The sequence below is a fragment of the Chelonoidis abingdonii genome, chromosome 13 (genome assembly GCF_003597395.2).
Source record: "Chelonoidis abingdonii isolate Lonesome George chromosome 13, CheloAbing_2.0, whole genome shotgun sequence".
Lineage (NCBI taxonomy): Eukaryota > Metazoa > Chordata > Testudines > Testudinidae > Chelonoidis > Chelonoidis abingdonii.
The window spans coordinates 24701186-24729085 of NC_133781.1; the positions used below are offsets into that span (position 1 = coordinate 24701186).

Consider the following 27900-nt stretch of genomic DNA (forward strand, 5'->3'; position numbering starts at 1 on the left):
CTTCTCTCAAGAGCATCAATACGAGCCTCCTTTAAGGAGGCCGGCACAAACATGACCTCACACAAAGCTACTGAAGCAAGAGAGAAGTTAGAATGGATGAGTCCTGTATTCAACTTTCTTGAAAGAGTATGTTTGATTCTGAAGAGGAAAATTGCTGTAGTAGCTACTGTACTCCAAGATGATCTTATGCACACGAAACAGATTACAGCAAGGCCTAGCTGCATATATTCATCCACCAATACAAGATGTCTGATGTCCTCCTGAAAAGAAGAATCAAGTCAACGTGCCCAGCCTTGGAGAAGTAGTGCTATACAACTTCCCCCCATCCCACCCCCAATCCCCTGAAATCACTGCCAGGGTTTTTGGTAGGCATCTGATCACAGGCTGCCATTCCTTCAACATCCTTTCTTAATGAGGAGTCAAAGACTTACGGCATGTCTCTTCAAATAGGACCACATTAGGGCAAACTAGGAACCTTTAAGCTCATGCTCACAAAATAGACAAGAGGGAGTTACGAAGCGGCACTTTGGTGCAACTGCTATCACATCAACATAGTCTGAACTGCAGGGTAGCGTAGACATGCCTGTTAATATCTAGAATCTCAATATATTCATGAGTGTTATCAGAGGCTGTCGAGGGGTGGTACTGGACAACTGTATGAGTAGCAGCAAACAAGGAAGCAGTGTTATAACCGCTCCCCATTATGCAGTGATATGTCAGCTGTGTCTGTCTAGGATTCAAAGTTAGGCATATCTGAGGCTTGAAGAGTAAGTGCCCTGGCTTCAGGGAAAAAAACAAAACAAAAAACACTTACACAATTTAGACTTGCACTCAGCTACTGGGTTAGGAACTCATTCCTCTACCCAGCCACTAAGAATGAGGAACTGGTTGATTAACAGAAGTGCAAACGACGACAAATTGTAAATACATCTGGTTTGCCACATCTTCCTTTAAAAATAAAGATTTTGACAGTTCACATTGTGTTCCGATACCATTTTATTAAGTTCTGAACACCAATTCTCTTTAAAACTCAGTTCAGTTTGTTGATGATTTCACTGTGATTGGGCATAGAGTGCATGGCAGTGGCTCCTGCTCTGAGAGAAGAGCATGATTTGTTAAGCCTCCAAATTCTTCACATGTACATAGATGTGACATCAAGAAACCAATACTTCCCTTATCCCAAACAGCATGAAGGCTATATTAGCACAGCCCTGCACTGAAATCACAATAAGAGCCAAAAAAGTATGGAAGTAGAAGAGTATTTACATGTGTACTTCAAGACTCCGGTAGAAAGATCGAGATTTACAGAAGTAATTCACACAGTATGTACACTGTTTTGAACTGTTCAAGTATGCTTCAGATATACAAAGTGCTACATTACAAGTCACATAAAAACAGTAAAAAAAGATAAGTAGAGACATTAAGACAAATAGAAGGCAGTACTCAGATGGGTAACCCAGAGATTTTTGAAGCTGGCTGGAATGTATGAAAAGTCTAGAAGTTGAAAGTGTCAGGAGTACTTCCCTGAATCTGGAAAGTGTAGCTATCAACAGTAGAGTCTGGCACAACATTTTGGTCTTCCTCTTCCTAAAAGAGATGGAAAAAGAGGTTTGAAATGGGTATTAATATTTCAAGCTTTAAAACACTTGGTTGTGTTGAGATGGAGAGAGTGTCAAAACCTATGTTTCAATCCTTCAGTTACTTACCTCTGCTGAGAAGTACTTCTCAATCAGGCTTGAGGAGGCCTTGTACACCAGTTCATTTTCATGGGACTGGAGAGCTTCAATTTTGTCTAGGCCTCCACACTCTTCAATCATGAGACAGAGTCTTTCATTCTCGCCGATCTTCTCAGCAGCCTGCAAAGTATCAGCCATACAAGGTTAATGCTTCGAGAGGTTTGCTTACGTACTGCAACACCACACATTTACCACAATGACTAACTTTGTAAGAGGGATGGATGATTTGTCCCTGCTTGGAGCATATAATGGCCTGTAGTGGGGTGGTTACCCGCTCCTGCCCTTCAGGGCTTAAAACAGTCCAGGAGAGGGCTGTGACTGGGGCAAGAAGCCTGGGCTGATTGGGGGAAAGTAGGCTTAGCTGGGGCCATGCCCCATCGGGGCCAGCTGGCCCCTATAAGAAGCTATGAGCCAGAGACCCAGGCAGACTCCTCCTGCTTGTAGAGGGAGAAGGGCCTGGCTGCAGGGAGCTAGAGACAGGATACCTGAGTGGAGCAGGGCTGGGGAAAGGCAGAGGAGCTGGGGAGCTCCAGCCCAGAAAGCCCCAGGCTGCGGCCTACAACAAGGCCAACAAGTACTGGGGATTGCAGAGGGCAGCCCAGGAGTAGGCAAAGGCAGCATATCCAAACCCAACCTTGCCAGTGATGAGTAGGCTGATACTGCAGTCTGCCCCAGAGCGTAGGGGCTAGATGATGATTGGCAGTAGCCTGATACTGAGGCGAGGTGGGGATAGTGGGTGGGGATTTCCCAGGGAGGGGAGACCCTGAGAGAAAGCGGTTACTGCCAGGGGGCAGCACCCCTGCTAACATGGCACCAGAGTCCAGAAAGGGACAAGGGGACCAAGCAGTAGTGGATCAGCAGCCTGAAGAGGAGGCTCCGGGCTGGAAATCAAGCTAATTCCCTGAGAGACCAGCAGGAGGCGCCACAGGGGTGAGTCTGCATCGCTACACGGCCATTTTTAGAATCAGTGAAAGTGACTGGTTATGAACAAGGCCATGGCTCTTGGCTACTGAATACTAAGGTACAAGATACCGTGGCTGAACTCTATAGACAGCAACAATGCCCAGAAGTAGGTAACTAATATTGAATGAAACATGGTGGGAAGTGTCTGCAGTAGGAGGCTCCCCTTCAGTCATCGACTATTGGAGAAATATTTGTTACAGATCATCCTACCAACAATGGACAATCCTTGGTTTACTTACCAAGAAGATATTAGTAATAGCATCCAGAATAACTAGTACAGTTTTGCTGTCCTTGGCTGACAACAGGTTCAGTAAAGGTTCTACGACACCAGCCTGAACAAGGTACACAATCTGATCAATTGTTCCACCACTTGTGTAGTTGGTCACAGCCCATACAGCTTCTTTTTGTGATTTGAAGTCTCCCTGTTTTAAAATAAGAGCGACGTACTTCAGTATGAACAGTTATAAGAAAGCAATGACTAGTAGATCAATGAGGTCTACATTAAAGATATCCAAGTGCTTGTTTGAGCATGCAATTAAAGTATATGAAGTTCAGCGCTGAAGTTTTTGCCAAAAATGATTAACATACAGAGAGCACATTTAATGCCTCCTTTTTTTACACACAGCAAACTTGCCCAGAATAACTTCAACTCTGAAGAGTGGTTATCTTAATCCTACAGTAAATTACAGTCAACAGCACCCTGAAGGGGAACATGTTTCCATATGCAAGGCCTGAATTTTGGCACTTGATTGCAGAATCTTATTGTGGAGGACACTGGATTTTTACCTTTTTCAGAATTCCAATGAGATATGGAACAAGCCCATGATCCACAACTTGCTGGATCTGGTCCCGACGACCAGCGGTGATGTTGGACATGGTCCACGCTGCTTCTTTTTGGATGTTATTTTTGTGGTGAGAGAGCAGGCTTGGAAAGACAGTTAGTGCCCCTGATTCAATAACAATCTGTGTTTGGTCATCTGTGCCAGTGACAATGTTTCCTATAGCTCTTAATGATGGAGTCTGAAAGAGACATTGCAAAATGATGAGTTTAGTACATATCACTAAGGCCTGGTCTACACTGGGGGGAGGGGGAAATCAATCTAAGTTATGCACTTAGTCCACATACTTAGATAGACTTTCTGTGGTGTCTTCACTGCAGTGAGTTGACTGCTGCCACTCCCCCATCGACTACCTGTGCCTCTCGCCAAGCTGGAGTACAGGAGTTGACGGGATGGCACTTGAGAGGGGTGGGGTAGGGTGGTGTCGTCGATTTATCGCATTTAGACTAGATGTGATAAATCAACCGCCGCTGGATCGATCGCTGCCCGCCAAGCCGGCAGGTAAAAGACATACCCTAAGTTCCACTAGTAGTGCACCTCAGAAACAGACCATCACCACCAGAAGCTCTTCTGCTTTATCCCCTGCAGTTATTAAGTGGGCTGCTGTAGAATAAACCACTAGGATACCTCTCATCTGAGAAACCTGAAGTGGTCTACATATTACAGCTGTTATACAGAAGGTAAACTGAGGTGGAGAAGATATGGTTTTAGCACAATATCCATATCACAAGTACTAGAGATGGGAGGAAGACTCAAGCTGGACTCCTAGAACCCAGGCTCTAGCCATATTGAGCTAAGTTTTAAGATTCCATGCGCCTTTAACAGATTCCATTGCCAAGCACTGCCATTAGAATGCCAAGCTTCAGATCTGTGTTGTGGACTGAAGCCATTGGTAATTCAAACTAGTTGATTGAGAAAAGTTACTAGGTCTCAAGGAGTATCTTTGATAGTCATTATCCATGCCTCATGATCAGGGCCCTACCAAAGTCACAGTCTGTAATGTGTTTTTCCATGGCTGTGAAATCTGGTCTCCTCTTATGAAAACTGGCCTTGTGTGTCCTTTTACCCCATACAGATTTCACAGGGGAGTCCAGTATCTCTCAAATTGGGGGTCCTGACCCAAAAGGGAGTTACGGGGAAGGGTGGGGGGGCATAGTCGCAGTATTGCCACCCTTACTTCTGCACTACCTTCAGAGATAGTTGGCCAGAGAGAGGCAGCTGCTGACTGAGGGCCTAGCTCTGCTGGTAGTAGCACAGAATTAAGGATGGCAATACCATACCATGCCACCCTTACTTCCGTGCTGTTGCTGGGGGCAGATCTGCCTTCAGAGCTGGGATCTTGGCCAGCAGCCACTGCTTTCCAGCTACCCAATGCTGAAGGCAGCACCACCACCACAGCAACACAGAAAGGTAGCAGTACTGCAACCTCCCCAACCTGGCCACCCCCCCCATAACTCCTTTTTGGGTCAGGACCCCTACAATTACAACCCTGAAATTTCAATGAGTGAAATCATTAAATTTATAATTTTTAAAATCCTATCTGTGAAACTCACCAAAATGGACCATGATTTTGGTAGGGACTTACTCATGATTCACAATAAGAGACATGATAGGTGAAGTAGTATTTTTTTATTGGTGCAAGACAAGCTTTCAAGCTTACACAGAGCTCTTCTTCAGGTCACGATTCATAAGTGAAATCGAGACCAGTGTGACGTCATTAGACATTGTCAAGCTATTAAAGTTACTGAGGAAAGAAGCTTGTTAGCTGCATAGGTCATTCATGTGAGGTCCCAGGAAAGACCATCTAGTAGTTAAGCTTATATCTACTCATGGATCACCTGAAGTATGTGTTATGGGTCTCCTTTTGACAACATGAAATGGCTAACAAGATTTGAAAGCCACTGCTCTTTTGTTTTCTTCATAAACAACTCAGACAGGAGTAAGACAAATACATGCTAAAGTAATTTCTATGCACTACCATCTTACCATTATTGGCAGTTCACCACATCCCAGGAGCTTCACAAGCTGTGGCACCAGTCCAGTTTTCACTACTACTTCAATTCTATCATTAGAACCATCAGTAAGGTAAGAGATTGCCCAGCAGGTATCTGCCAAGACCTCACGGTCATCATGGTGCAATAGACGAACTAGGGTAGGCAGGATCTGCTCAATGGCTTCTATGGGTGGTGCAGGATTCTTATTGCGACACAGGTTTGAGAGGGTCCAGGTAAGATTGCGCAAGTATCCAGACTGCAAAAAGTAACACACTTGTGGTTAGCCCCTGTTCAGCTGGGAGTTTTAGTGATTTATAATAGTTTGGTGCTTCTGCTGTGATTTCATTTGTGACGCACACTTACTGCTAGAGAAGATATATCAGGCACAGCAAGTAGAGCCAACAATGGATCAATAGCACCGTACTTAATAACTAGGTCTCTGTAGGCTGAACCATCACCTGAAAGCCAGAAGAAATATCTATGTCAGGAAGAGGAAACTCCTAACCTAACAGTACGCTGTGTATAAAACAGTGTCTCTTCCTTGGTTTAGTGAATCATTAAATGCTGATACTGATTAAGAAGCAGAAGCATTGGTGAATGAAGGGAGAACTGCTATTAGTGATAAGCCACTGGGAATGCATGTTTTTTTTCCTAAAGACATGGACTTCCTGATCTGATATTTTCAAATGTGGCTTAAGATGTAGGTTTGGTAACAAATTTTCACAAAACTCAGAATTAAGTAAGAGTTTTCTCCCTCACCCTCCCTAGTTCTAATAGGAACCTAACCCAACCCCACACCCTTCCAACAAAATGCATTTGACCCAGCACTGAACCTGGAACATTCATTCTGTCTGAAGGAAATTCTAGAGTAAATACGTAAATGAGAGTTATGCTAAGTGGGAATTTTAAGATACTTCTAGCTGAATTCGTTTGTTACTACCCCTGAGATCAGTGGTCCGTCCTCAACCTTTCCGTGTGGTGGGCACCGGACAACTAGCTGCCGAGGAGCATGGCCACCTGACAAGCAGACGCCGAAACGCAGCCAAGCAGTAGCATCATCAAGAGGCGTCGGCATTTCAGCAGCGACGCTTCTTGGTGTTGATGCTTCTCAGCAGCATTTTGATGGCAACACTTCTCAGTGGCTGCTTGTCCGGTGGCCAGTAGGCGAGAGCACTGCATTGGGGACCCCTGCCTTATATTAAAAATATTCTAAAGCACCTATTAGTTAGTGTCAAGGTTATTTCAATCCTCTCTCAGAGACTAAAATCTTTAGCTCACAATTTGATTCAAAGTCTTGAAGTGTTTTTTACTGAATGGTTATTTTGTCAGACCCTTTCCTCCCCTCTCCACATGTAGTAAGCAGTCACACTGTAGCACTAGAACAGGTTTATAGAAACATTCTTGCTTTTATTTCAGTAAAAACTCTTGGACCCTAACATATCCCTACATTGTCAGACATAAATGCACTGTGCATGAAAACTAGAGTGAACTTAATGCTGTTGATGAGTTCCTGTAGTCCATTCCTGAGCAAGGATTTTTATTTTTTTAAGATGCCTGATGGTGTCTTACGCAAACTATGAAGTACTTTGGAATTCTCATCTCTCATGGTTGAGAACCACAGTTCCTAGCTGCCATGCTATGGCTAGTTTAAGATTTTAGAGGTCAAGAGAAATGACTTCAGCCTCAGTTAAGGTTTTGAGACTGTGCAGAAGACAGAGGTAACCCAGAAATTCACTGCCTAAGCCATGCAATATTTTAACAGCCATTTCTAGGATTCAAGTACTAAAATAATTGCTCCAGCGATCATCTGAATCACTATTTTACCCTCGCTGTGTCTGAATTTATTAACTTAGAATTCAAGAACTAGACTGGACTGACTATAACCAGGCAGATTGCAGACAAACACCTGAAAGTTCCTCAGTATCAGACTCACTTCCTCCTGCCACGCCCCAAAAAACACACTTGTTTCAAGAAAAAGCAGAGTTTACTCAGACTGTATTGAAAAGAGAAGTAGCTACTATATTAAGATAGTAGTGAAATATGGAAGTGTTGTGTCAAATGGAATTTACAGATTGCCAGGTTTTGATAGAAGTTGTATGGAATACTGTACTTAGCCAAAAGACAAGGAGTTATTTGTGACCATCTCCATGTGGGAGTTCAGGTTGTTATATGCTAAATGACATTGGGGGTGGGGCCAGATTTGCAAGAGAGCTCTGCTTGCTAGGTAAATGGAAACTACACTATTTTGAAAATCTGGCCCCAATGGCTCTCTCTTTGCCTTGTATATAAGGAAGTAGGGCTGAAAACAATGGTCATACATCACACTGATATACCTGCAATGTTTCCTAAAGCCCACACGGCCTGTTCACTGATGTGAGTATGGGGCGAAGCCAACAGGGATATAAAGGCTGGTATAGCCCCACCATCCACTACAGCCTTGGTTTGCTCCGATGTGCCAGAAGCAATGTTGGTAAGCGCCCAAGCAGATTCAAATTGAATAGGGCTACAGTCTGCTCTACCCAAAAAGGAGACGAATTTTGGAATCAAACCAGCCCGGATTATATGGTCAATGGGGGGCTGCTTCTCTCTGGACAAGAGTTTCCTAAGGAAGAAATAAAAATAAGGAAGCATTATTTTAGTCCACTAAAATCTTTAGGACAGTTTAATTATTCTGAGATTCACGTCTTAAAATATAAAAAAAATAAAACTTTCAAAAGGGAAAGCAGCAAAATGTACTGATGTTCAGACAGACAACAAGTCAGCTGAACACGAGCTAGCTAGGAAGCTTTAAAATGTTAACAAAATTGCTTTTGGGCAAATTTCTTTAGAGGTTTTGTTCAGTGACTGAAATGAAGCTTAGCTTCCTGCTGCTGCAACAGTAATAATGCATCTGAGCTGCTCAAGAGGTATATTCTAATGAAGAGATAGCAGCAGCTGCCAGAGGCTGCACAAATGCCATGTGAGATCTTTCTGCTAGCTTACATGTTTATACATGATGCTAGGTTATAATTCCATTTGGCCCTACTCTCCACGCTGACTAAAGTGTCAATTCCAAAATGTTTACTTGCCAAAGAGCAGATTATAGAAGGGTTAGCAATATTTACATAGAACTAGGCTTTGAACAAGTATTTGCTGTGTCTGACACCTGTGCTCTGATTAGCTGAACCCCTCTATCCCCAGCCACATAGAAGAGTTGGATAAACTTGGACCTTGAAGGTTCTTACCTGGCAGCCTGAGTTGCCTGCAACTGAAGCTCCAAATTGTTACTGTTAATTCCTTTGACAATTTCCTCAACAGACCAGTGTGCAGTGGCCTGCATGAAAAATAGAAAGTTGTTAAGACTATGTTGGTAAGAATGTGTGTCTATATAGGAAGAAAAAGCTCCCTTAGACCGCAAGGCACAGTGCTATGAGAAAGCATCTGTTAAACGCACAATACTTTGAGCATCGTGCAATTATAATGGGACTCCCAATCCTTAGGTCAGCCATAGTTTTGTCTACATTGGGAAAGCTAGTTGTTAGGTGCGCTAACATTAATTTTAATTAATGTTATTAAAGACACTTAGCATTAGAGTAGATAATTGTGTTTAAAACCATGTTCCCACTGTAGACAAAGCATAGCTGTACTGTATCTTTTTGTTCCTTCAGTCTGAGGTTATACAGGACAGTTACAGTTGGTAACAATTATACAGCACCACAGACATACATAGGAACATATCCACTGATGGAAGAAACCACAACCCAGCATAAGGGGAAAACCCCTCCTGATCTCACTGTGTTGGGGACTTAGTTACCTGATTGTTCCGGTTTTCCTGAAGAGGTGAAGTGGCATCATCTGGGAGAGTACTGACATTTCTTCTTTTAAGCATCTGATCATCTTTCTTGGCTTTCCTCAGTTCCACATTGACTTCAATCCGCCGCCTCCTCATTTCCTGAGAGGGGCAAAATGTGCATTCGTGATGAACTGTACTTCTCTTTTTAAAGGGCTAAATTATGCTTAAACACACAGACTCCAACTGATAATCAGATACTCACTGTAGTGTCTTTTCCCTTATTCTTGAATCTGTTCAGACGGGCAACTGCTGCACTAGCATTCTCATTGGTAGACATCTTTTACAGGAGTCAGATTTCAGACAATACCAATTAAAGGGATAGACCTGAAACAGATCTGAGATTAGCAATTAATTTATTTTAGCCAAAAAGATTTCAGATTAAGACATGCACATGAAATCAAGATTGGGGTTAAAGATAAAGAACTACGTCCAGATTGCAGATAATTCCATCTAAAAACTAAATAACTAGCATCGTCTCTGATTTGAAAAAGGCCATTGTTAAGTTAAAAAAAATCAGCAAGGGATGGTTTGTTTTTTTAAAAAAAGCTTGCTAGTATTACAGATGACACCTAAATTTACTAGGAATAAACAAAAAATTATGTATTTTCTATTTAGGTTTCTTACAGCCCTCAGTGCATAGTCAGATTAATTATTTCTGCAAATAACATTGGTCGTTCAGGCATAGCAACAAGAAAGTTTGTTATTCCCCCACCCCAGGAAAAAAACAGAAGTGAAATTAGAAACACATAGGTTGGTAACCTGACTGGGGGGCAGGTAGATGTAGAACCAGCAGCTAACTTGAAACCCAGTCAGTTCCGTAAAGTGAGTTAAAGTTGATAATGGCCTTTTAAATGGAGATAGCCATTTTGCAGACACATCCCAAACACAGTGCAGCCACTACATTTATAACGGGGTGCAGAGCGCAGTTCCTTATGTAGGCTACAGGGAGTCAAGCCCCAAACCAACACAGAGAAGCAGCTACAGTCACACGGTCAAGAACATATCATCCGATTCAAAATAAGCCAATAACCCAGTCAGTGCCTTCCCCGGGAGAGCTGCAATCTAGAAATCCCCCACCCATCCACACTCCAGCAGGACAGAAACCACATTAGCCCCCTGTAATAAGCAATGGAGGGTGGGGTTCGTACATTCCCCCATCCCGCTATATAAACACCACATAGGAACTACCCCACTTCATTTCACCCTCTACAGCTCTAGACCACCCCCCGCGCCCCATACAACCTCAGAACCGCACCCAGCCCAGCCTCTTGTCCCCTCACAAGCCCATATAGCCCCAGACCGCCGCCCTTCCCCCACACCTAAATACCCCATAGAAACTCCCCAACCTCATTTCACCCCTATTACTCCAGCCCCCCCAGAACTCCCCCCTCTCCATCCCTTTTCTTCCATCCCCCCACCGTCTCCCGGACGCAGCGCGCGAGACCCCCACTTACAACAGAAACCGCCTCCCGTCTCTACAGCTGCTGCCACACTGACTGACTCGCCTAGGCCACCAGCGAACACGTTGCCGCTGTCCCCGCCCCTTCTTCCCTGACCCCGCCCCTGGCGGGATTTAAATTTCCCGCGTCTTCGCTCTCTTATTGGTCAATTCGAGCCAAAGCAACATAGTCATTGGTCAATTTGAAAAACAAGCTGTTCTCGCGAGGTGGAGGTGGGGGGGACGGACCACTGATCTCGCGAGAACCCCGCCGGGATCCCGGGGAGAGATGATTACACGTCACAGAGTTTACAATGCGCCGCTCGTGGCTGCAAGATTAGCGATCCCAGCACCCGATGCGCCACCTAGCGTCACGCAGCACGAAGGAGACTACAGTTTCCAGCACCCAATGCTTGGCCTTGTTCCTTGTCATCTTGAAGGAAGGTGGAGCATGGGATGCTAGGATTTGTTGTCCTCTTAGGGACCTGTTTTTGTTATGGGGACTTAAAGGGTCCAAAAATATGCCAAAAGCCGCAGCTTTCAGTAGACCTGAGCAGGGAGGTTGCGAAGCCTGAAGCAGGAAGTCATTTGTCTTACCTTCCTCCCTACTGGGTCAGGAGTGCATGGACTTTCACTGTGGGCTTGTCAATAGTCACATGCCCTATAGCATGACCAAACCCCTCCCCACCTAGGACTGCTGCACGCTTTGGGTGTCTACCCCAGTGGTTCTCAAACTTTTGTACTGGTGACCCCTTCCACTTAGCAAGCCTCTGAGTCTGACCCACCCCTTATAACTTATACTTTTAACATATTTAACACTATTATAAATGCAGGAGGCAAAGCAGGGTTTGGGGTGGAAGATGACAGCTTACGACCCCCCATGTAATAACCTCACAACCTCTTCAGGGGTCCTGACCCCCAGTTTGAGAATCCCTGGTCTACATGGCACTGTAAGCCCAGTGTTCAAACTCAGCCTCAAGCCTACCCCCTTTCTGTCTACACACAAATCATGCTAATCCAGAGGTCAAACCAAGGACCACATAGGGGTGGAGCATCTGAGACTCAGTCAAACTGGGACTACAGTTGCCAACTTTGTAATATTTAGCAGGAGTTCCAGAACCTCCCCCACTCTGCCTCTTCCTCCTTGCCCCGACTCTTCCCAGAGGTCCCACCCCCTGTTCAGTCCTCTTCCCCACTCTCCCTACTGCTCACTGCTCTTCCCCTCCCAGGTCAGCAAGGACTTGCCTGCAGAGCCAGGGTTAGGAGCTGCAGCTGCCTGATGCAGGTAGGAGGCAGCCCCCACTGAGTAGGAGCTGCGCTGGTGATGATCTGGCACCTCCCTGCCTTCCCCACCCACTGTGACTGGACACTGTCAGGTCCCCTTTTCGACTGGACTTTCTGGTAAAAAAGCAGGCACCTGGCCACAGTAGCCAGGACCTAAGGTTCAAGCCCTATTGCTTGGCAGTGTAGACACAATCCCACTGGACTCTTGCTCTGGGAATCCTCCAGAAGTATCACACAATCCCATGGGCTGACTTCCTTTGTCCTCTGGACAGTCAAGTTTGGTGGACAGTCAGATTTTCCCACACTTCATAATGAAGAAAGGGTGACAGCAGTCACATTTTGGGAAGGCACTAGGAAATCTGCAATATGGGTGATTGGACCCGGGACTATGTAATGCAGTGTAATGTAACGTAGCCCCAGGTTGGGCCCCAAGGTTCAACAATTCCTAGCTTGGGGTTACAGATGAGTATAGACACTCAAGACCTAGGTTAAACAAACCAGGGTCTGCTAACTTGAGTTCTATTAACCCTGGATTTACATTGCAATGTAGGGTACATCTACGCATCAATTAAATACATGCGTCTGGCTTGTGTCAGCTGACTTGGGCTCTTGGGGCTTGGGCTGTGGGGCTGTAAAATTGCTGTGCAGATGTTCAGGTTCGGGCTGGAGCCCAGACTCTGGGACCCTGTGAAGGCAGAGAGTCTCAGAGTCCAGGCTCCACCCCGAACTGGAATGTCTGCACAGCAGTGTTTAGCCCCACAGCCCGAGCCTGAGTCAGCTGACCTGGGCCAACCACGGCACTGCTGTGAATCTTTTATTCCAGTCTAGACATACCCAAAGACGTACCCTTTGTGCCTTCCTTCCTGCTCTTGCCAAAACCAAGACTCAGGCTCCTAATCAGAGGGCTGCTGGACGTAAAGAAGTGCCAGCAGCTCTTTACTGGGATTTAAAGCAAATTGATTGAAGATGCACTCCTTACATACTAAAAATCAAATCAAAAGACCAGCAACCTACCCTCACATACTGCTCCAGCCCCCAGATTCCAAATCCAAAACATCCTAGACCTTAGTTTCCTAAGAGATCCACCAGCAGACTCTCTCAAAAATCAGCTCAAAAATAGGGGCTTTGCAGCATGCTGAAAAGATCAAATAAATTTGGGCTATTTAGAACCAAGCATAGAGCAAATTCCAAAGTTGAAGGGAGAACACACTGACAGCAGCTCACTCTCATGTAACAAATGTAAGCAGGAGAATGGTCTCGCTGTTGTGGGGAACTTTTCTGGATTATAAATTACCCAGGCGAAATGGGCTGGCAAAAGGATCTCTGAGTTCTCACTCCCACTTCCTTTACCCAGAGGCCTGCCCAGGGCCGGCTCCAGGCACCAGCGCAGCAAGCAGGTGCTTGGGGTGGAACAATGGAAAGGCTGGCTCTTCGGCGGCGGGTCCCGCAGGGAGGGAAAGACCTGCCACTGAAGGAAGAAGTGGCAGCGGTAGAGCTCCCAATCATGTTTTTTCTTTTTTTTTTTTTATCTCCGCTGCTTGGCGTGGCAAAAACGCTGGAGCTGGCCCCGGGCCTGCTTGGCCATGAGGGCTTCTCTTCCACTTCCTGTGTGGCAGAGTCCTTGTAACCCCAACAAGGCTGGGACCAGAATTCTTGGAGGATTCAACTCCCAACCTTGTCAGAGCTAAGATCAGGGGAGAGCTACTTTACGGATATGGGCGCAGAGGGCAGTGGCAGTACTAACGATGGAGGGGGCTCTGGGAAGAGGGCGGCTGTGGAGGACGCGGGAAAGGAAAGCCTGACACGACGTCCTGGACGCGCTCGAAGGGGCGCGTCCAAAGGCCGCGCCAGAACACAAAGGGCGGCATGGAAGTGACACCGCCCACCGGGGCGCGTGGGGAGGGAGGACTTAACGGCCGTTGCGCGCGACTGAGCCCCGCGCGTTTTCGGGGCGGGGCTAACAGCGGGACGCTGACAGGCTAAGGGCGTGTCGCGAACGGCAGGGCAGAGCCCAGGCACAAGCCCTGAGCGCGCCTTGTTGATTGCGAGGGCTGGGGAGGGGCGGAGTCAGAACTCCGCGGGTTTGGGACCAAATGGAGGGCGGGCCATCCTGGGCTGGGCGGGGCCCTTAGAGGGAGGCTGGAATCATGGAAGACGGAGGGCAGGGGCGGGGCGGAGCCAGTTGAAGCCGGGCGGCGCATTTAGAGCGCGCCCGTCTTTATTTTCAGTGGGTGACCCAGTGGCCTAATGGATAAGGCATCAGCCTCCGGAGCTGGGGATTGTGGGTTCGAGTCCCATCTGGGTCGCGCCGCTCACACGTTTTGTAGCGAGCCGGAGCAGCCTGGTAAATTTGTGACTGGGCGCCCTGCCGGGCTCCTGGGCCGCCTCCACATTATTATCGCCCGCAGGGGCTGCACATGCCGCCGCCCTGGTACACTTTTAATCCTGCAGTCCCGCCTCCCGTGCACGGGGGAGGCGACGCGCAGGAGCTAGGGGATGGCTGGCAGCTGGTGCATGGAGCGGGGCTGCGATGGCTGCGTGCCGGGGATTCCTGCACCGGCGCGGGGCTGAGAACACAGCGAGGCTGCAGGCTCTTGCCTCGCTCGGGAAGGCAGCCTGAGGCCGGCGCTTCCAGGGCAGCTCGGCCCCTCGGAAAGGAAAGCCCCGTACAACGAACCCCGGACTGGCCTGTGCTCGGGCACCAGCACCGGTGAGAGGCAGCCAGACCCCCGGGCTGCAGAGCGGCCTCCTGGGCGGGGTTTTCCTGCCCCGGGCGCCCGCAGAAAGGGGCCGGGAGCACAGAGGCGGGTTTGGAGCGCGGCGCCGGTTCCCGTGTAAACGCGGAGAGCCCAAGAGCGCTCTGCGGGCGCGCGGGACACAGGAGCCAGCCCGACCTGTGCCTGTCAGAGGGGCGCAGCCTGCCCGGGACAGGGCGCGAGTCGGGTTTTCCTTGGTGGCCTTTCCTGGCCAGGGCGCGGTGCCGGCCGGCTCCCTCCCTGAGGCTAGCTGAGCTGATGGCGCCTCATGCTGTAAGTAGCAGGCGTCCCCCTTTGTTGTGCACTTTGAACGGTGAGAGAGGTACTGGGATAACAGCCCGAGCCAAAGCCCATTGAAGTCTGTCCACTGACTGCAGGGAGCTTGGGATCAGGGGCTTCGTTTTGTACAGGAATTTGTATCAGCCTAGCTCCGTCCTTATTGGTTTTGACTGGGCCTTCCTAGGGTCTAGGTGCTGCTGGTTTAGCATCTTGAGGATGTGTGGTGCTTTGTTTTTGACATGCGATTGGATTATGGGGAGGTACAGAGGTAAACCAGGCCTTCATTTGGACTTAATATTTGATCTTTTATGCCCAGATTATTAAAGGTATTGAGACGTGTTGTGTCAGCGTTGCGATGCCGAAGGGATTTAGACGGCTAGCTTCCTTTGTCAGAAGGCATGAGTGCCTAAAACTCACATTTAAAATCAATGGGATTTGGATTTCTAAGTGCCTCTGTCACTTTTGGAAATGGCCTTCCAATCGCTTAGGTCTTGTAGCGGTAAACAGATTGACACCTAACTACATTTTAAAATCTGAGCCCTAGTGTTTTGTAATGAGCCGTTGTTTATCACACATCAGGGTGATGATGGCGTTAGAAGTTTAGTGTTCCATTCTCTATGGGGATTAGGAATGGGGAATTGATCTGGTTTTTCACTGCAAGCCAGTATTGTCACCAGTGCAGGGTCTCTGGGGTTTTTCAATAGATGTAATTGGTTGCTAAAATTGTAGTTCTAAACTTTTATCATGAGGAGAAGGAATCCTATACTAGGGGCTTGGCTATACTGGAGAGTTGCAGCGGTGGTGAAGGGGTTACAGTGCTGCAACTCACTCTGTGTACACACTTACAAAGCCCAGCCAGCTCTGCAACTCCCTGGCTGCAGCGCTGGCTGTACACCTGGTCTGATTGGGGTGTAGCGATCCAAACGCTGGTGATGCAGCGCTGCTCATCAGGTGTGGACGCCAACAGCGCTGTTATTGGCCTTCAGGGTATTAAGAGGTATCCCAGAATTCCTGTCCACAACAAACCGGAAGAACGGCTGAACGAGCTCTAAAAAACAAACCAGCTGCTCTTTGCTCCACGCGAGCGCGAGCCGAGGCGGGATTGCTTTGGAATGTTCACAGCTGTTTGTTGAGGGAGATGGGAGTCCATGTAGAGCAGCTGCTTATGTGGTCTGAAGGCTATTTAGGAGTGCATAATTTGCATTTAGTGAATGAGAGGGGTGGGGAAGGGTCAAAACTTTTAAAATGATTGAAGGTAGCTGTTGTGTATCTTCTTAGTCCTTAGAACTTGCAAGGCAGGGAGCTAGAACAGCTGCTAGTGTTTGCTTGAGGAGAGAAACAGCACGGCGGGGGGGAGGGAGTCCGTTGGAGAAGCTGCTTATCTGGTCTGAAGCCTTTTTGCATTTAAGAGTGATTGAGAGAGGGTGGGGAAATGCATAGAATTTAGCAAAGGCGCAGGAGCTGTCACGGTGTCTGCTCCAAAAATCCACTCTCTCTGTCTTCTCCACGCTCCCTGTCACACTCCACCCCACCCCTCTCTTTTGAAAAGCATGTTGCAGCCACTTGAACGCTGGGATAGCTGCCCACAATGCACCACTCCCAACAGCGCTGCATATGCTGCAAATGTGGCCACACTGCAACGCTGGTAGCTGTCAGTGTGGCCACACTGCAGCGCTGTTCCTACACAGCTGTACGACCACAGCTGTAACTCCCAGCGCTGCACATTTCCAAGTGTAGCCAAGTGTTTCACTACAGTTTGCTAACAAAAAAGCAGCTTCATCAGTAGTAGCACCAGTGCAAAGGCTAGTGTAGACATGTTAACCACCACGTTGTCCACAGTGCTACTAGTGAAGCTGAAATTTTCAAACAGCGGAATTTTTAGGAGAAACACCCAGACATAAACACAGCATTATAGTAAAATGGCTTGTATTATACTGACAAATAGTTTTATCAAAAGGTTGTATCTATTTAGTGGTTTGTTTATATCTTCAAAACGTCCACATGGTTCTGATGCATCCCACATACATACTCCATAAGTAGATATAAATTACACCCAGAAAGACACCTTCACATGTAGCTCCTCACGTATTCATACTCACATCTTGCCCCATACATCCTTTACATAAGGAAGAAAATGCTGAATCAGGAAAGAGAGCATATAGGCAGATCCAGACTAACATGGCTACCCCTCTGATACATATAGACATCGTTTTCTTATTCCTTATCCTCCAGGGGGCGCCAGTGCTTACCTAGTCTAGTGTTCAGACACTAACCAGCTGATTTATTTACTATTTGAGGAATTTAAACAATATAAAGAGTTTAACATTCAAAGAAGCATAACAAATTCACTTAATTATTTGCAGGTTGTATTTGATCGTCGCCTGCCATAGCACAGTCCCGGAGAAGCATATTAGGTAAATGTTACAGAACAACTGTGTATTTCATCTAATCCACCCCATTGCTTTTTCGGGTATGTAGCCCCTGATTGTCCCACCTAACCCCAGGAGAAATGGAGAGGAATGCACTGTGCTGGAACAACTCCTAAACAGCCAAATTAATAAAATATAAATGGCTGAGATGTTTAATGTGAATCTCCAGTTGTGAATTCGGTTCAGCACTGTGTCTGGGTTTAGATTTCTACAGTGTTTTTTTTTTTTCCCCACAATAACATACTTTTAGAATTAAAACATTTAAACGGCATATTGTAACAGAAGAAAAAGAATTAACACATGAGGCAATGGGAAATTAAAGAATAGGGTCATACATATATTACAATTTCCTTACATATTGCAAACCATTTCAGATATAGGGAGAATAAACTGGTTTCAGATTAGCAGCCGTGTTAGTCCGTATCTGTGAAAAGAACAGGAGTACTTGTGGCACCTTAGAGACTAACAACTTTATTTCAGCATAAGCTTTCGTGGGCTCCAGCTCACTTCTTCGGATGCATAGAATGGAACACACAGACAGGAGATATTTATACATACAGAGAACATGAAAAGGTGGAAGTATGCATACCAACTGGAAGAGTCCAATCAATTGAGATGAGCTATGGGAGAAAAAAACCCTTTGAAGTGATAATTGAGATGACCCATAGAAGGTGTGAGGAGAACATAACGTAGGGAAATAGATTCAATTAGGGTAATGACCCAACCGTTCGCAGTCTCTGTTTAAACCTAAGTTAATTGTATCTAATTTGCATATAAATAATATATGCAATAAATTGTACATACAATAAACTGTACACAGCTATATGAAATAAGACTTAGTGCTGGGGAATTTGTTGGAATATATAAGACAGTCCAGCTATAAAGAAATACCAATTATCTACATCAGACATCAAAGAAATAACATTTCCACTCTAACTGGTAGCAACTAAAATAAGTTTTCATATACCTCTGGTCTGTTTGATTTAAAATAATTAAACGGAATGGAAGTTTACCATTTACTTCAGTGAGGGCAAATATCCAATCCTAAAGCTGCAGTATTCTCCCAACCATTCTCTGTCTTGACTGGTAACTTGATACAGAGCATGCCGACAGGTGCATTAGAAATCCATAGAGCGTTTATATGTATTTATTCTAGTACATTGATCATTCTTAATAAACCATTTAAGCTTAAACTAAGCGATAGATACTATAACATTCAGCAGTCTTTTGGGGGCCTTTCATTGCATAGCTTTCCTCTGTCTGTAAAGATGGGCTGCAGTAAGCAGGCTACAGGATATTTCTAATGACCTTTAACAGCACTTGTCTAGTGCTTTTTGTGTTCAAAGCACTAAACAGGCATAAACTAAGTGATTAATCCTCATAACATCCCTTATCAGGCAGTGGGGTAAGCAGCTTCAGTGAACATCTGGCTTGGTAATATGAAGAAAAGTCCTCAACTGTTTAAACTAGTTAGATAGGAACAAGCATATTTGGCTAAATGAATCCCACATCAATAAAGTTACACTCAAGATGGTTTTGGCTCGGTGTGTGTAAGGTGAGAGGAGGGGTGTCAGAGTTCTAGATACTCATTCAAGTTACTGAAACCGGGTTTTAAAATCAATTGAAACTGTACAGGGAACAGCAGACCTTTCTGTTGAGAATGGACAATAACTATAACAAATGTGCAAAATCCCCATGAAGTAAGGGCTGAAATAGCCAGATGTACAATATAACTGACCTTAAAAAACATGCACCCATTATAACCGACTGTGCTTAAATGCTGATCTCATCCCTCCCTGTCCCCAAAGTAGCTGCAGCCATGTAGTGGTGATGTGTTCCCTGATTCTGTATACTGCATTTTAATGCAGTTCCTTGTATCCAATTATGCGTTGATATGTTTTGGACAATTTCCCCTCAGAGGTAGGGAAGGAAAACAAGACCCCAACCCCGACTACTTTGTGTAGAGCATAGGAGTTTAGGGAAGATTCATTTAATCAGGCAAAGACAGAACTGACATTTCAGGCAATTGTAGCCAGCATGGGGGGGCTGCATGCACATTTCTCTTAGGAAGTGGCAGTGGGAGGCTAGCAGGATTGCGGCAGCTTGGTCTTGCTCCAATGGTTTGTCCAGGGAGCGATTCATGTTTCCCCTAAGGCTGCCTCTCATTAGCATGAACCAGAAGGAAGGGCATAAAAGACTCCAGTTCATTTAGAGTCTGGAAAAGGTTTCCTTCAACATGACAACCAAAGCATTCTTGCTCCTCTGTTTTGTCATGGGACCATCGTCCAACTTGGTGGCAGGTAAGTTTCTTAACATCCCAAAGCAGAAAAGGGCAGATTTGCTGTTTCCAGCAAGGAGGGGGAGAGGCCGAGCTTCACTCTTTCCCACAAAGACTGGACACATTATTTCCAATTCTTTCCTTGACAGCCCTCTCCAGCTGCATTCGTTTCAGCACGCTGCAGCAGCAAGCACGAGAGGCAAGAAAAGGAACTTTTTAGCGTGTTCACTGGTCAAGCAAGCAAGCAGAGGTACTTGATGTTTCAGAGGAAGGTGTGTGTCTGGGGAGGCTGGAGAGCACCTGCAAGAAACAGAGAATGAGCTAATGCCATGAATCCTGAGTTAGCCAGTGTTGAGGAGTTTGTGAGTTACTCAGTGGTTCATGTGTGACTTTTTTAGCCCCCTCTTACTTCCCGTAGGCTCCAAATTTGTGGTTTAGTTCTGCTGTTCTGAGCTCCCACCTGTGCCTTCTGCATGTCAGACTAAACAAATTTGTTTCTGCATCCCGCAAAGGGCGTGGAGGTAAAAGGTGCATCTCTCCCTGCGGACAGAAAAGATCAAGTGCTATGCTGAAGTTCTAGTTTCCCAGTCTCCAGAGATCTGACAGAGGAATTAAGGGGGATTGGAAATCTGGGTCATGACAAAATGCTTAATTTCTTCTTAGAAATTCATTGTTTAGTGAAAGTGTGTCTTGGGGGTAAACATCGCAGGTAGGAGATGTGTTTGAAAGGACTTGTTCAGGCTCCATGGCTCGAGGCAGAACAACTCCAGTGCACTCTGGCATGTCCCTGTCTTCAGATTGTACCTCCCCCCGCTCCCAACTAGTCTTCATGGAAATTTCTGACTTCGTATGCATTCAGCCCAAATATCAGGAAATCTTTCCCATGACAACAGCTGGTGAGAGCAATGGAGAAGTAATGGTGAGGTCAACAGCTGAGAGTCAGGATTTGGAGATAAACCAGGACTTTATTCATCTGTGTATGTCAAATACTTCACAGGAAGAGTCAGGATCAGCCTCCTACACACTGTTAACTGCAAACAGCGAGCACCCACATTATGTGTGTGTGGGTAAACTTTTTAAATACTCTGCATTGGCAAACTAATTGCATGGCAAGCATAAGCTGAAAAGGAAGGGGGAACCACAAATTTGAAGGGGAAAAAACTACAGGGGAAAGAAAACTCTGTCTAAAAGGAAAGTCAATTTGCTTTGTGAGTTTCAAAAGGGGAAAGAGTGGTGTGAAATGAGACCTGGAAATTTTCCCAGTTGGACTGCACTGTGCTGTTAAACTGCCTGACCCAAAAACACAATTATATTTTATCATCATAATAATTTTTTAACTTTCATTTAGAAATAAAGGGCAGATCTCTCTCAATCCCATCTTTCTACCATCAGGAACAAATGCGTGGGATCATTACTTAAAAGCAATGGCTTTTCTACCAAACATGAGCTTTTTGGGCTTCTTGACAGCTCTATGGCGCACAAGTCAGAAGTCCAAAAAAATGCTGGATAAAGATCTATTCAGCAATCCTCAAAGCCCACGAGCATTGAAAAGTCCAGATGACATTGTCAATAAGGCGTCCCATGGATGGGAAAACCAAATAGTTCTGTTGTCATAGCCTTTTAAACAATCAGCCCGAGCTGCACTGTGAATCTGGCTCCCCCGGATGCTCCCTGGACTTTCAGGGCTCTTTCGAGAGAAGGGTTTGTTTATAAATCGTGTTTTTAATTTGTAACAATAATAGTAAAAATGTAGATCACCAGGGTTCAGCTTGCACGCAGCTGGGCCAAGTTCCATGCTGGAGTTACTGGGATTCTGTCTGAAATAGGAGCTAGAAAGTTCCCCGCCAATCTTTCCTGTGTTTCTGGCCTCCGCATTTTTTTAAAGGCTGTTTTGTTATATGAATCCCAGCTATTTTCAACCCCGCAGCATTCTGGAAATGAGAAACTAATTCAGATTTTGTTCCACAAGCAATGATGCCCAGAAAGGCAGGTGCTATCCTGCTTTATGTGGGAACAGTGAAATCAGATGCCTATCAGATATGGGCACTCTACTTTATTCCTGTTAGTGGACCATTTATTGTTTATATTGTGGTAATGGCTAGAGGCTTCAATTGCTCCTCCCCTTGTGCCAGGCACTGTACATACATATAAAAAAGGTCCCTCCTCGCTCCACCTCCAAAAACAGTTAAAACACTTCTACCTCTTCTGTTTATTTGTACATAGGATACCTGCCCTATATCGGAAAACCCATTCGAGCACTCAGCAAGGATGGGTACAGTGCAGCAGACTCGACACCAAGCCAAACTAAGTTCCCATTTAGAAGCAGCAGTGGTGGTGAAGAGAATCAAACAGAGCATTGGTTGCTGTCTCCAGCTAACCTCCAGTGGCCAAAAGCTGCTGACATCCTCTCAGTCTCACCAGACAAAAAGAAAAAGGCCAAGACCTCAGTGGAAAACAATACAGGGCTGAGGAAAGAGCCTCACCAGGATGGCAGGGTCCTGGCTTCCGAGAGCGACATGGAGGGACCTCCTTCTGCTTCCTTTGACTTCAATCATGCAAACAGAATGCATGCAGATAGGTTTCAGTTCGAGGCAGCGAACAGCATCTCAGCACACTTCCACCATAGAACATTTTCCCATTATAAAGGCAGATCCTTGACTTTAGCTGAGATGCATCCTTTCCAAGACACAGGGACAGTTGAGACAGAAGATCCCAATATGGTGGATCATCTTAACCGACCTGGCAAGATGAATCCCTACAAACAGCATGACCCTATAAGAAACGTCAGCAAGCCCTCCTGGGTCACCAACCGCCAGTCATCTAGCCTGCTGTATCACTTCAACGTGCTGAAAAAAGGTAAGGGGGAACCTCCATAGGAAGGGACTTCGTGACCTCTCAGAAGACCAGGGTTACTTACTTTCAGTCCTGAATTCCAGGGGGCATGTTGTGTTAATGCTGCACATCCACAACATAACGTGCTTGTTGCAGTTCTAGATGCTGACAACAAGGAGAAGGTGTGCCTGACTGAGTGCAGGAGGGAGAGGGATGAAGCAGAGGCTTTCTGTGTGAGTGAATTTGGTAAGACCATTTTGTTCCATTACATATATTCTCACTTACAGGCAGGCATGGCAGACGCGCTCGTGGGCCAATGCTACTAGCACATACATTTCCTTTCTTGTTTTTAAAAGCCTTCTTGGGCTTTCTCCAGCCTATTCTAATAACAGATGTTCCTATACATACACAACAAATAGCATCAATCACGTTTCACTCTCTCATCCCCTGTCTGTCTGTCTGGCACTGGCCTTCTTAGGGTCCCACTCCATCCGTACATCACTGTCAGTGATGAAGTCATTTCACAAGCTATCTGTATGATTCTCCATTTCTTATTAACCCACAATTGGATACATCGCTCTCCCTCTACCTTTGTAGCTGTATTGTTTAACTGCCATTGCGTTATTTACCTACCTCTAATGAGTTTTAGGATATAATTTGGATGGAAGATCATGCCAGATGATGGCCTGAACAGCATGTTTTCGGCATTCCGGATTCCGCTTTAGCTTCATAGGACTTCTGCCTGCAGCGGTCATGCTGCATTAGAGTCTAATGGCCATTTTGTCACACACACAGATGGTAGCAAAAGATAGTGTAGTTCTGGGTTAATTGCACTGGAAATTGGAGCACAAGTTTTCTGAATGGAGCTGTCTCATTCTCAAAACAGCAGGGGATTAGATGGTGTCTGTCTCAATATCTAAAAGCAGATAAGTAAAATACATGTCTAGTACCAGTTGTCATAAACAGATAGCTAAGGGTTAATGTTTCTTTTACCTGTAAAGGGTTAACAAAGGGAACCAAACACCTGACCAGAGGACCAATCAGGAAACTGGATTTTTAAAAGCCGGGAGGGAATGTTGTGTGTGTGTGTCCCTTTGTGTGGGTCTTTTGTCTGTCTCTCGGCTATGGGAGGATCTTTCTATCTTCAAGCTTCTAATCTTCAGTTTCCAAGTTGTGAGTACAAAGGTAGAAAAAAACATAGGCTTTTATTGTTTTTTTGTATTTACATGTGTGTAGTTGCTGGATGTTTAATTGTCTCTCTTTTGAATAAGCTGTTTATCCCATTTTCTTTTAAGAAATTGACCCTGTATTGTCAACCTGATACAGAGACTATGTTATGTGTTTTTCTGTCTTTTATATAAAGCTTTCTTTTAAGTCCTGTTTGAGGTTTTCTCGGGGTAGGCTAAGAACGAAGGGAGGGAATTCTCTTTGTGTTAGATTTACGGAGGGTGATCTGTGCAGCCTCAGGGGAAGAAGGAGGTGGGGGGAAGGTAATTGTCCTCTTGTTTTGTAATTCAAGGAGTTTAAGTACAGTAAATCTTCCAGGATAACCACGGAGGGGAAGCCTGGGGAGGAATTAAAGAGAAGACAAGGGGGGGGGGTTATTTCCCTTTGTGTAAGACTCAGGGCTTCTGAGTCTTGGGGTCCCCCAGAGAAGGTTTTGGGAGACCAGAGGGAGCCAAGCCCTGGAATCACTTGGCTGGTGGCAGCGATATCAGATCCAGGCTGGTAATTAAGCTTGGAGGTTTCATGCTAGGCACCCACATTTTGGACGCTAAGTTTCAAAATTGGGATTTATGCTTATGATACCAGTTAACAGGTGTTTCTATTTCCAGAAAATAAGCATATTATGAGGCATCTTTTTTGCCTGACTAGACATTAGGCAGTCTTCTACAAATGTAAACATTCCTTAATTTCCTTTTAGTCAAAATTTTAGAATGACATCCAGCACGTAGGTCTCTGATCGAGGCCTTGTACTGGCCCTCTGCGTATTTCATCCTTTAATGATTAAATAATTTCATTTATTTCTTAAATTAAAAAAAAAAGCATGTCTCTTAACCGAGCCTGAATGAACATTAATCTGCACAGCCCATGGCCACGGTTCCCCTAGAGTGATCACAGAAGGGGCTTTACTCCTCATGAATTTACATCTAGAGATTAAAAGGCTAGTGGCTGCATCAAAGAGAAGTTTTCACTTCATGAGGCAGGTATGCCCTTGACCTTTGTCAAGGAAGTTTTCTAGCCTTACCTCTCCAGTGACTTTATCGCAGTCTATCTAGAATATATGTGGGGGATTTTCCAGTCCCTTGGTTAACTCAGCCCAGTCCTGAGTCTTTCTGAGGCAGAAATGGTGTAGCACAGCTCTATGTGATTTGCTAAGATTAGGACTCATGCTACTTTATCAGGCTGCATTGCAAGGACACTGAGCAAGAAGACTCTCCTTTCAAATTAGATAATACTCCAGTGTAATATAGTAATACAGCAGAATACGCTAACGAATGTTTCTTTTTCTTCTCCCTTTCAACTGAATACTCAACCCCACCATTCCTAACCTGCACTGTTATTCAACAACACGTAAGACTCAACTTTGAAGTACTTTATAAACTTTAAGACTTTTGTTCACTGCACCATTGTGATTTGTTTAGAGCCTCCACATGTATCATGAGCTGAGTATCAATGTGCCACTAGCAAGTATATCGAGTGATTGTTTTCCCTCTCTCCCTTAAAACAGCAGTGAATGGGATTGTTCATGATGTGGAAACACTGGAGAAAGGAGTCCACCTTGTTACACTCTTGGTAAATAACGACGGATTATACAAGATGAGTCGCCTATATATCACCCCTGATGGCTTCTTCTTCCGAGTTCACATTCTCATTGTGGATGCTTTAAACTGCAGTAAACCATGTCCAGATTTTAAACTTGGTAAAGAATCCCAGCTAAATCCAGTCAGTTTCTCCAGGTGGTGTGGGATTTCAGTTAGCCTAGATTTAAAAGGGGTTCAAGGGACAGGTTGGGCAGAAGGAACAGCTTCATTTAGGAGCAGGGGGCACAAACTCTTTTCTTTCTGGTTTCCCCTTATCTGCAAAACAAGCCCAACTGTCTGCAAGGCAGAATGGTTAAAGCCATTCAATCCCCTAAAACTACATTCTGTAAAACATTTGCCCTGCCGATGCTTTCACCAGCAAGCAGACCTGCTTCTTTTATCCAATCCCCAAAAGTCAAGGTGATGGTGGGGGGAAGTTGGCATAGCCAGTTCGAGTTTTCACCTATCTCTTGCTTTATTAATTTGAATTTTGCTACTTTAACACATTTGGTTTTAGCCCAATTTATATTAAAAGAAAATGTAACTAAGCTACAATCATCCAAACTGGAACAGGTGTTTTTCTAAAATGAAACAAGTAAAGGAAATTAAACAAACAAATGAAAATAAATCAGTTATTTGTTAAAGTATTTGTTATTTTGCAGGAAGTAGATATATTGTGATGGGTCAGATCTACCACAAGAGACGGCAGCTACCTGCACCTCTGCTGCAGTTGCTGAGAGGGCGTCTGCGGCCAGGAGATGGGCTGCTAAGGAGCAGCAGCAACTATGTAAAAAGATTTAACAAGAAAAGAGATCGTAAAGTTCAAGGGGCAGCTCACACCAAGTGTAGATGAGGCTACAGTCCTAACTGCTTTACTAGGGCGTAAGCAGCACTGGCAGTCAGCTAGCAGAACAAAACTGGTCTCTACTTTAACTGAGTCTGACCTTCCTTCCATAGTAAGAATCCTTTTAGAATGACTACAGCTCAGCTCTTGCTTAATTCTGTCTCCAGTACTGATGAACACCTGATGTCTTATATAGTTTATAAAATAATGTTTCTTTCAAAGGTTCTGATTATATACAGATACTAATATAGTGTGCCAAAAAAAAAAAAAGCCTAGAAATCAAACCTGTTCACTAACTGTAGAGAACACAAGCTGGTTAGTGGATTTCTCTTTAAATATGGTTCCAAAGTAATAGATTATCCTTTTTGTAATAATCAAAATATTAGGATTTAAATTGTGTATGTTTACAGCTAAATTCTTTTGTCAGCACCTCTTATGTTTATCAGGAGTAACTGGAGTCACTCTGGCTTTACACCAGTTTAACTGAAAACAGCTGTCTCAGATTAATATTCAAAACAGTGTATTTCATAGTATTAAAGTTCTCAGTGCACTGAGGTTTTAAAAAAGAACATTCAACCCCTAAATCTGTAATGTGTTGCATGATCATTTGTAACTCAAAGGCTGCACAGCATAAATATGTAGACATTTGTTTTGAAACACTATCAAAGGATTTATCAAATTAAGCATTCTTGACAAAATAACATTTTTGCAGCACTTTGGTTTCCGCAAAATACATAATACTGTTTTTTTAAAACTATGAAAACAATGTACAATTATACCAATTTTTGTCAAATATAAGGGACCAGATTTTTCTTGTCATTTAGAAACATGTTCAAAATACATATGCCACAGCACACCTTATTGGAGCTTACTCGTATGTTCGGAGATTGATCCATTTATTGATTCAAGGCTAGATGGCACAATTGTGATCATTTAATTTGACCTCCTGCATAACGCAAGCCATACAACTTCCCCAAAATAATTCCTAAAGCTTTTTCTAAAACATCCATTCTTGATTTTAAACTTGTCAGTGATGGAGAATCCACCATGACCCTTGGCAAATTGTTCCAGTGTTTAATTACTCTTTTAAAAATTTATGCCTTATTTCATTAATTGAATACAAATCATGCACAAATAGCCAATTAGTATGTGTATAGTTATCTATTTGCATGTACAAATTATGGTACCGAGGCATGCAAATCAGTCATGCAATTGCACACACATTTTGCATGCCTAATTACTCTTCTGGAGTGGATGTTCAACCCTGAAACTATTAAGTGTATTTGGTATAATTTTTCTATGAAGACAAGTGTATGTGGTTTATATCTGCAAAACAGTAAAGCTACCTTTGGAATCAGTTCTATGCTGGACCTGATCTTTTACTTTTAGAGCCTTAGTGAAACGTCAACAAATATTTTGCTTTGACATTTAACCCCTTGTAGGAAATGCTGGTATTAAATATTCCTAAATAGCATCCCTCCCCACCCCCCAATTATCTCAAATCCAGCTTCTTAGCCTTTTCATCTGTTTGTTTTAATCAGTTCTAATCTTTGGGCAGAAACTTCAAAAAAAAATTCAGGAAGAGACCCAGT

The 27900-nt window shown here is 44.7% G+C and overlaps 2 protein-coding genes and 1 non-coding gene across 7 annotated transcripts; 2 read left to right on the top strand and 1 right to left on the bottom strand.

The window, feature by feature from the left end:
• Positions 1 to 978: 978 nt before the first annotated feature.
• Positions 979 to 10881, bottom strand: KPNA2 (karyopherin subunit alpha 2). Of its 2 annotated transcripts, none has more exons than XM_032794519.2 (11): positions 10819 to 10881; positions 9567 to 9699; positions 9326 to 9463; positions 8757 to 8845; positions 7866 to 8134; positions 5896 to 5990; positions 5525 to 5788; positions 3486 to 3719; positions 2939 to 3121; positions 1707 to 1856; positions 979 to 1587 (listed from the first exon to the last, which is right to left on the bottom strand). In XM_032794519.2, the coding sequence occupies exons 2-11, from the start codon at positions 9639 to 9641 to the stop codon at positions 1495 to 1497; spliced, it is 1590 nt and encodes a 529-aa protein (XP_032650410.1). In that variant the 5' UTR covers positions 9642 to 9699; positions 10819 to 10881; the 3' UTR covers positions 979 to 1494. The 2 variants fall into 2 exon arrangements, with proteins under 2 accessions (XP_032650410.1, XP_032650411.1); XM_032794520.2 differs by having other exon boundaries at positions 9567 to 9688; positions 10819 to 10864.
• Positions 10882 to 14289: 3408 nt separating this feature from the next.
• On the top strand, positions 14290 to 27665 carry C13H17orf58 (chromosome 13 C17orf58 homolog). 4 transcript variants are annotated; one of them, XM_032794513.2, is made up of 5 exons: positions 14290 to 14430; positions 22052 to 22684; positions 22817 to 22906; positions 25392 to 25583; positions 26127 to 27665. In XM_032794513.2, exons 1-5 carry the CDS (start codon positions 14334 to 14336, stop codon positions 26315 to 26317), a joined length of 1203 nt encoding a protein of 400 aa, XP_032650404.1. In that variant the 5' UTR covers positions 14290 to 14333; the 3' UTR covers positions 26318 to 27665. The 4 variants fall into 4 exon arrangements, with proteins under 4 accessions (XP_032650404.1, XP_032650407.1, XP_032650406.1 ...); XM_032794515.2 differs by lacking the exon at positions 14290 to 14430 and adding an exon at positions 15167 to 15389; XM_032794514.2 differs by lacking the exon at positions 14290 to 14430 and adding an exon at positions 18892 to 19850.
• Positions 14320 to 14392, top strand: TRNAR-CCG (transfer RNA arginine (anticodon CCG)). The gene has a single exon. It is a non-coding gene; the product is annotated as a tRNA-Arg (tRNA).
• Positions 27666 to 27900: the final 235 nt, after the last annotated feature.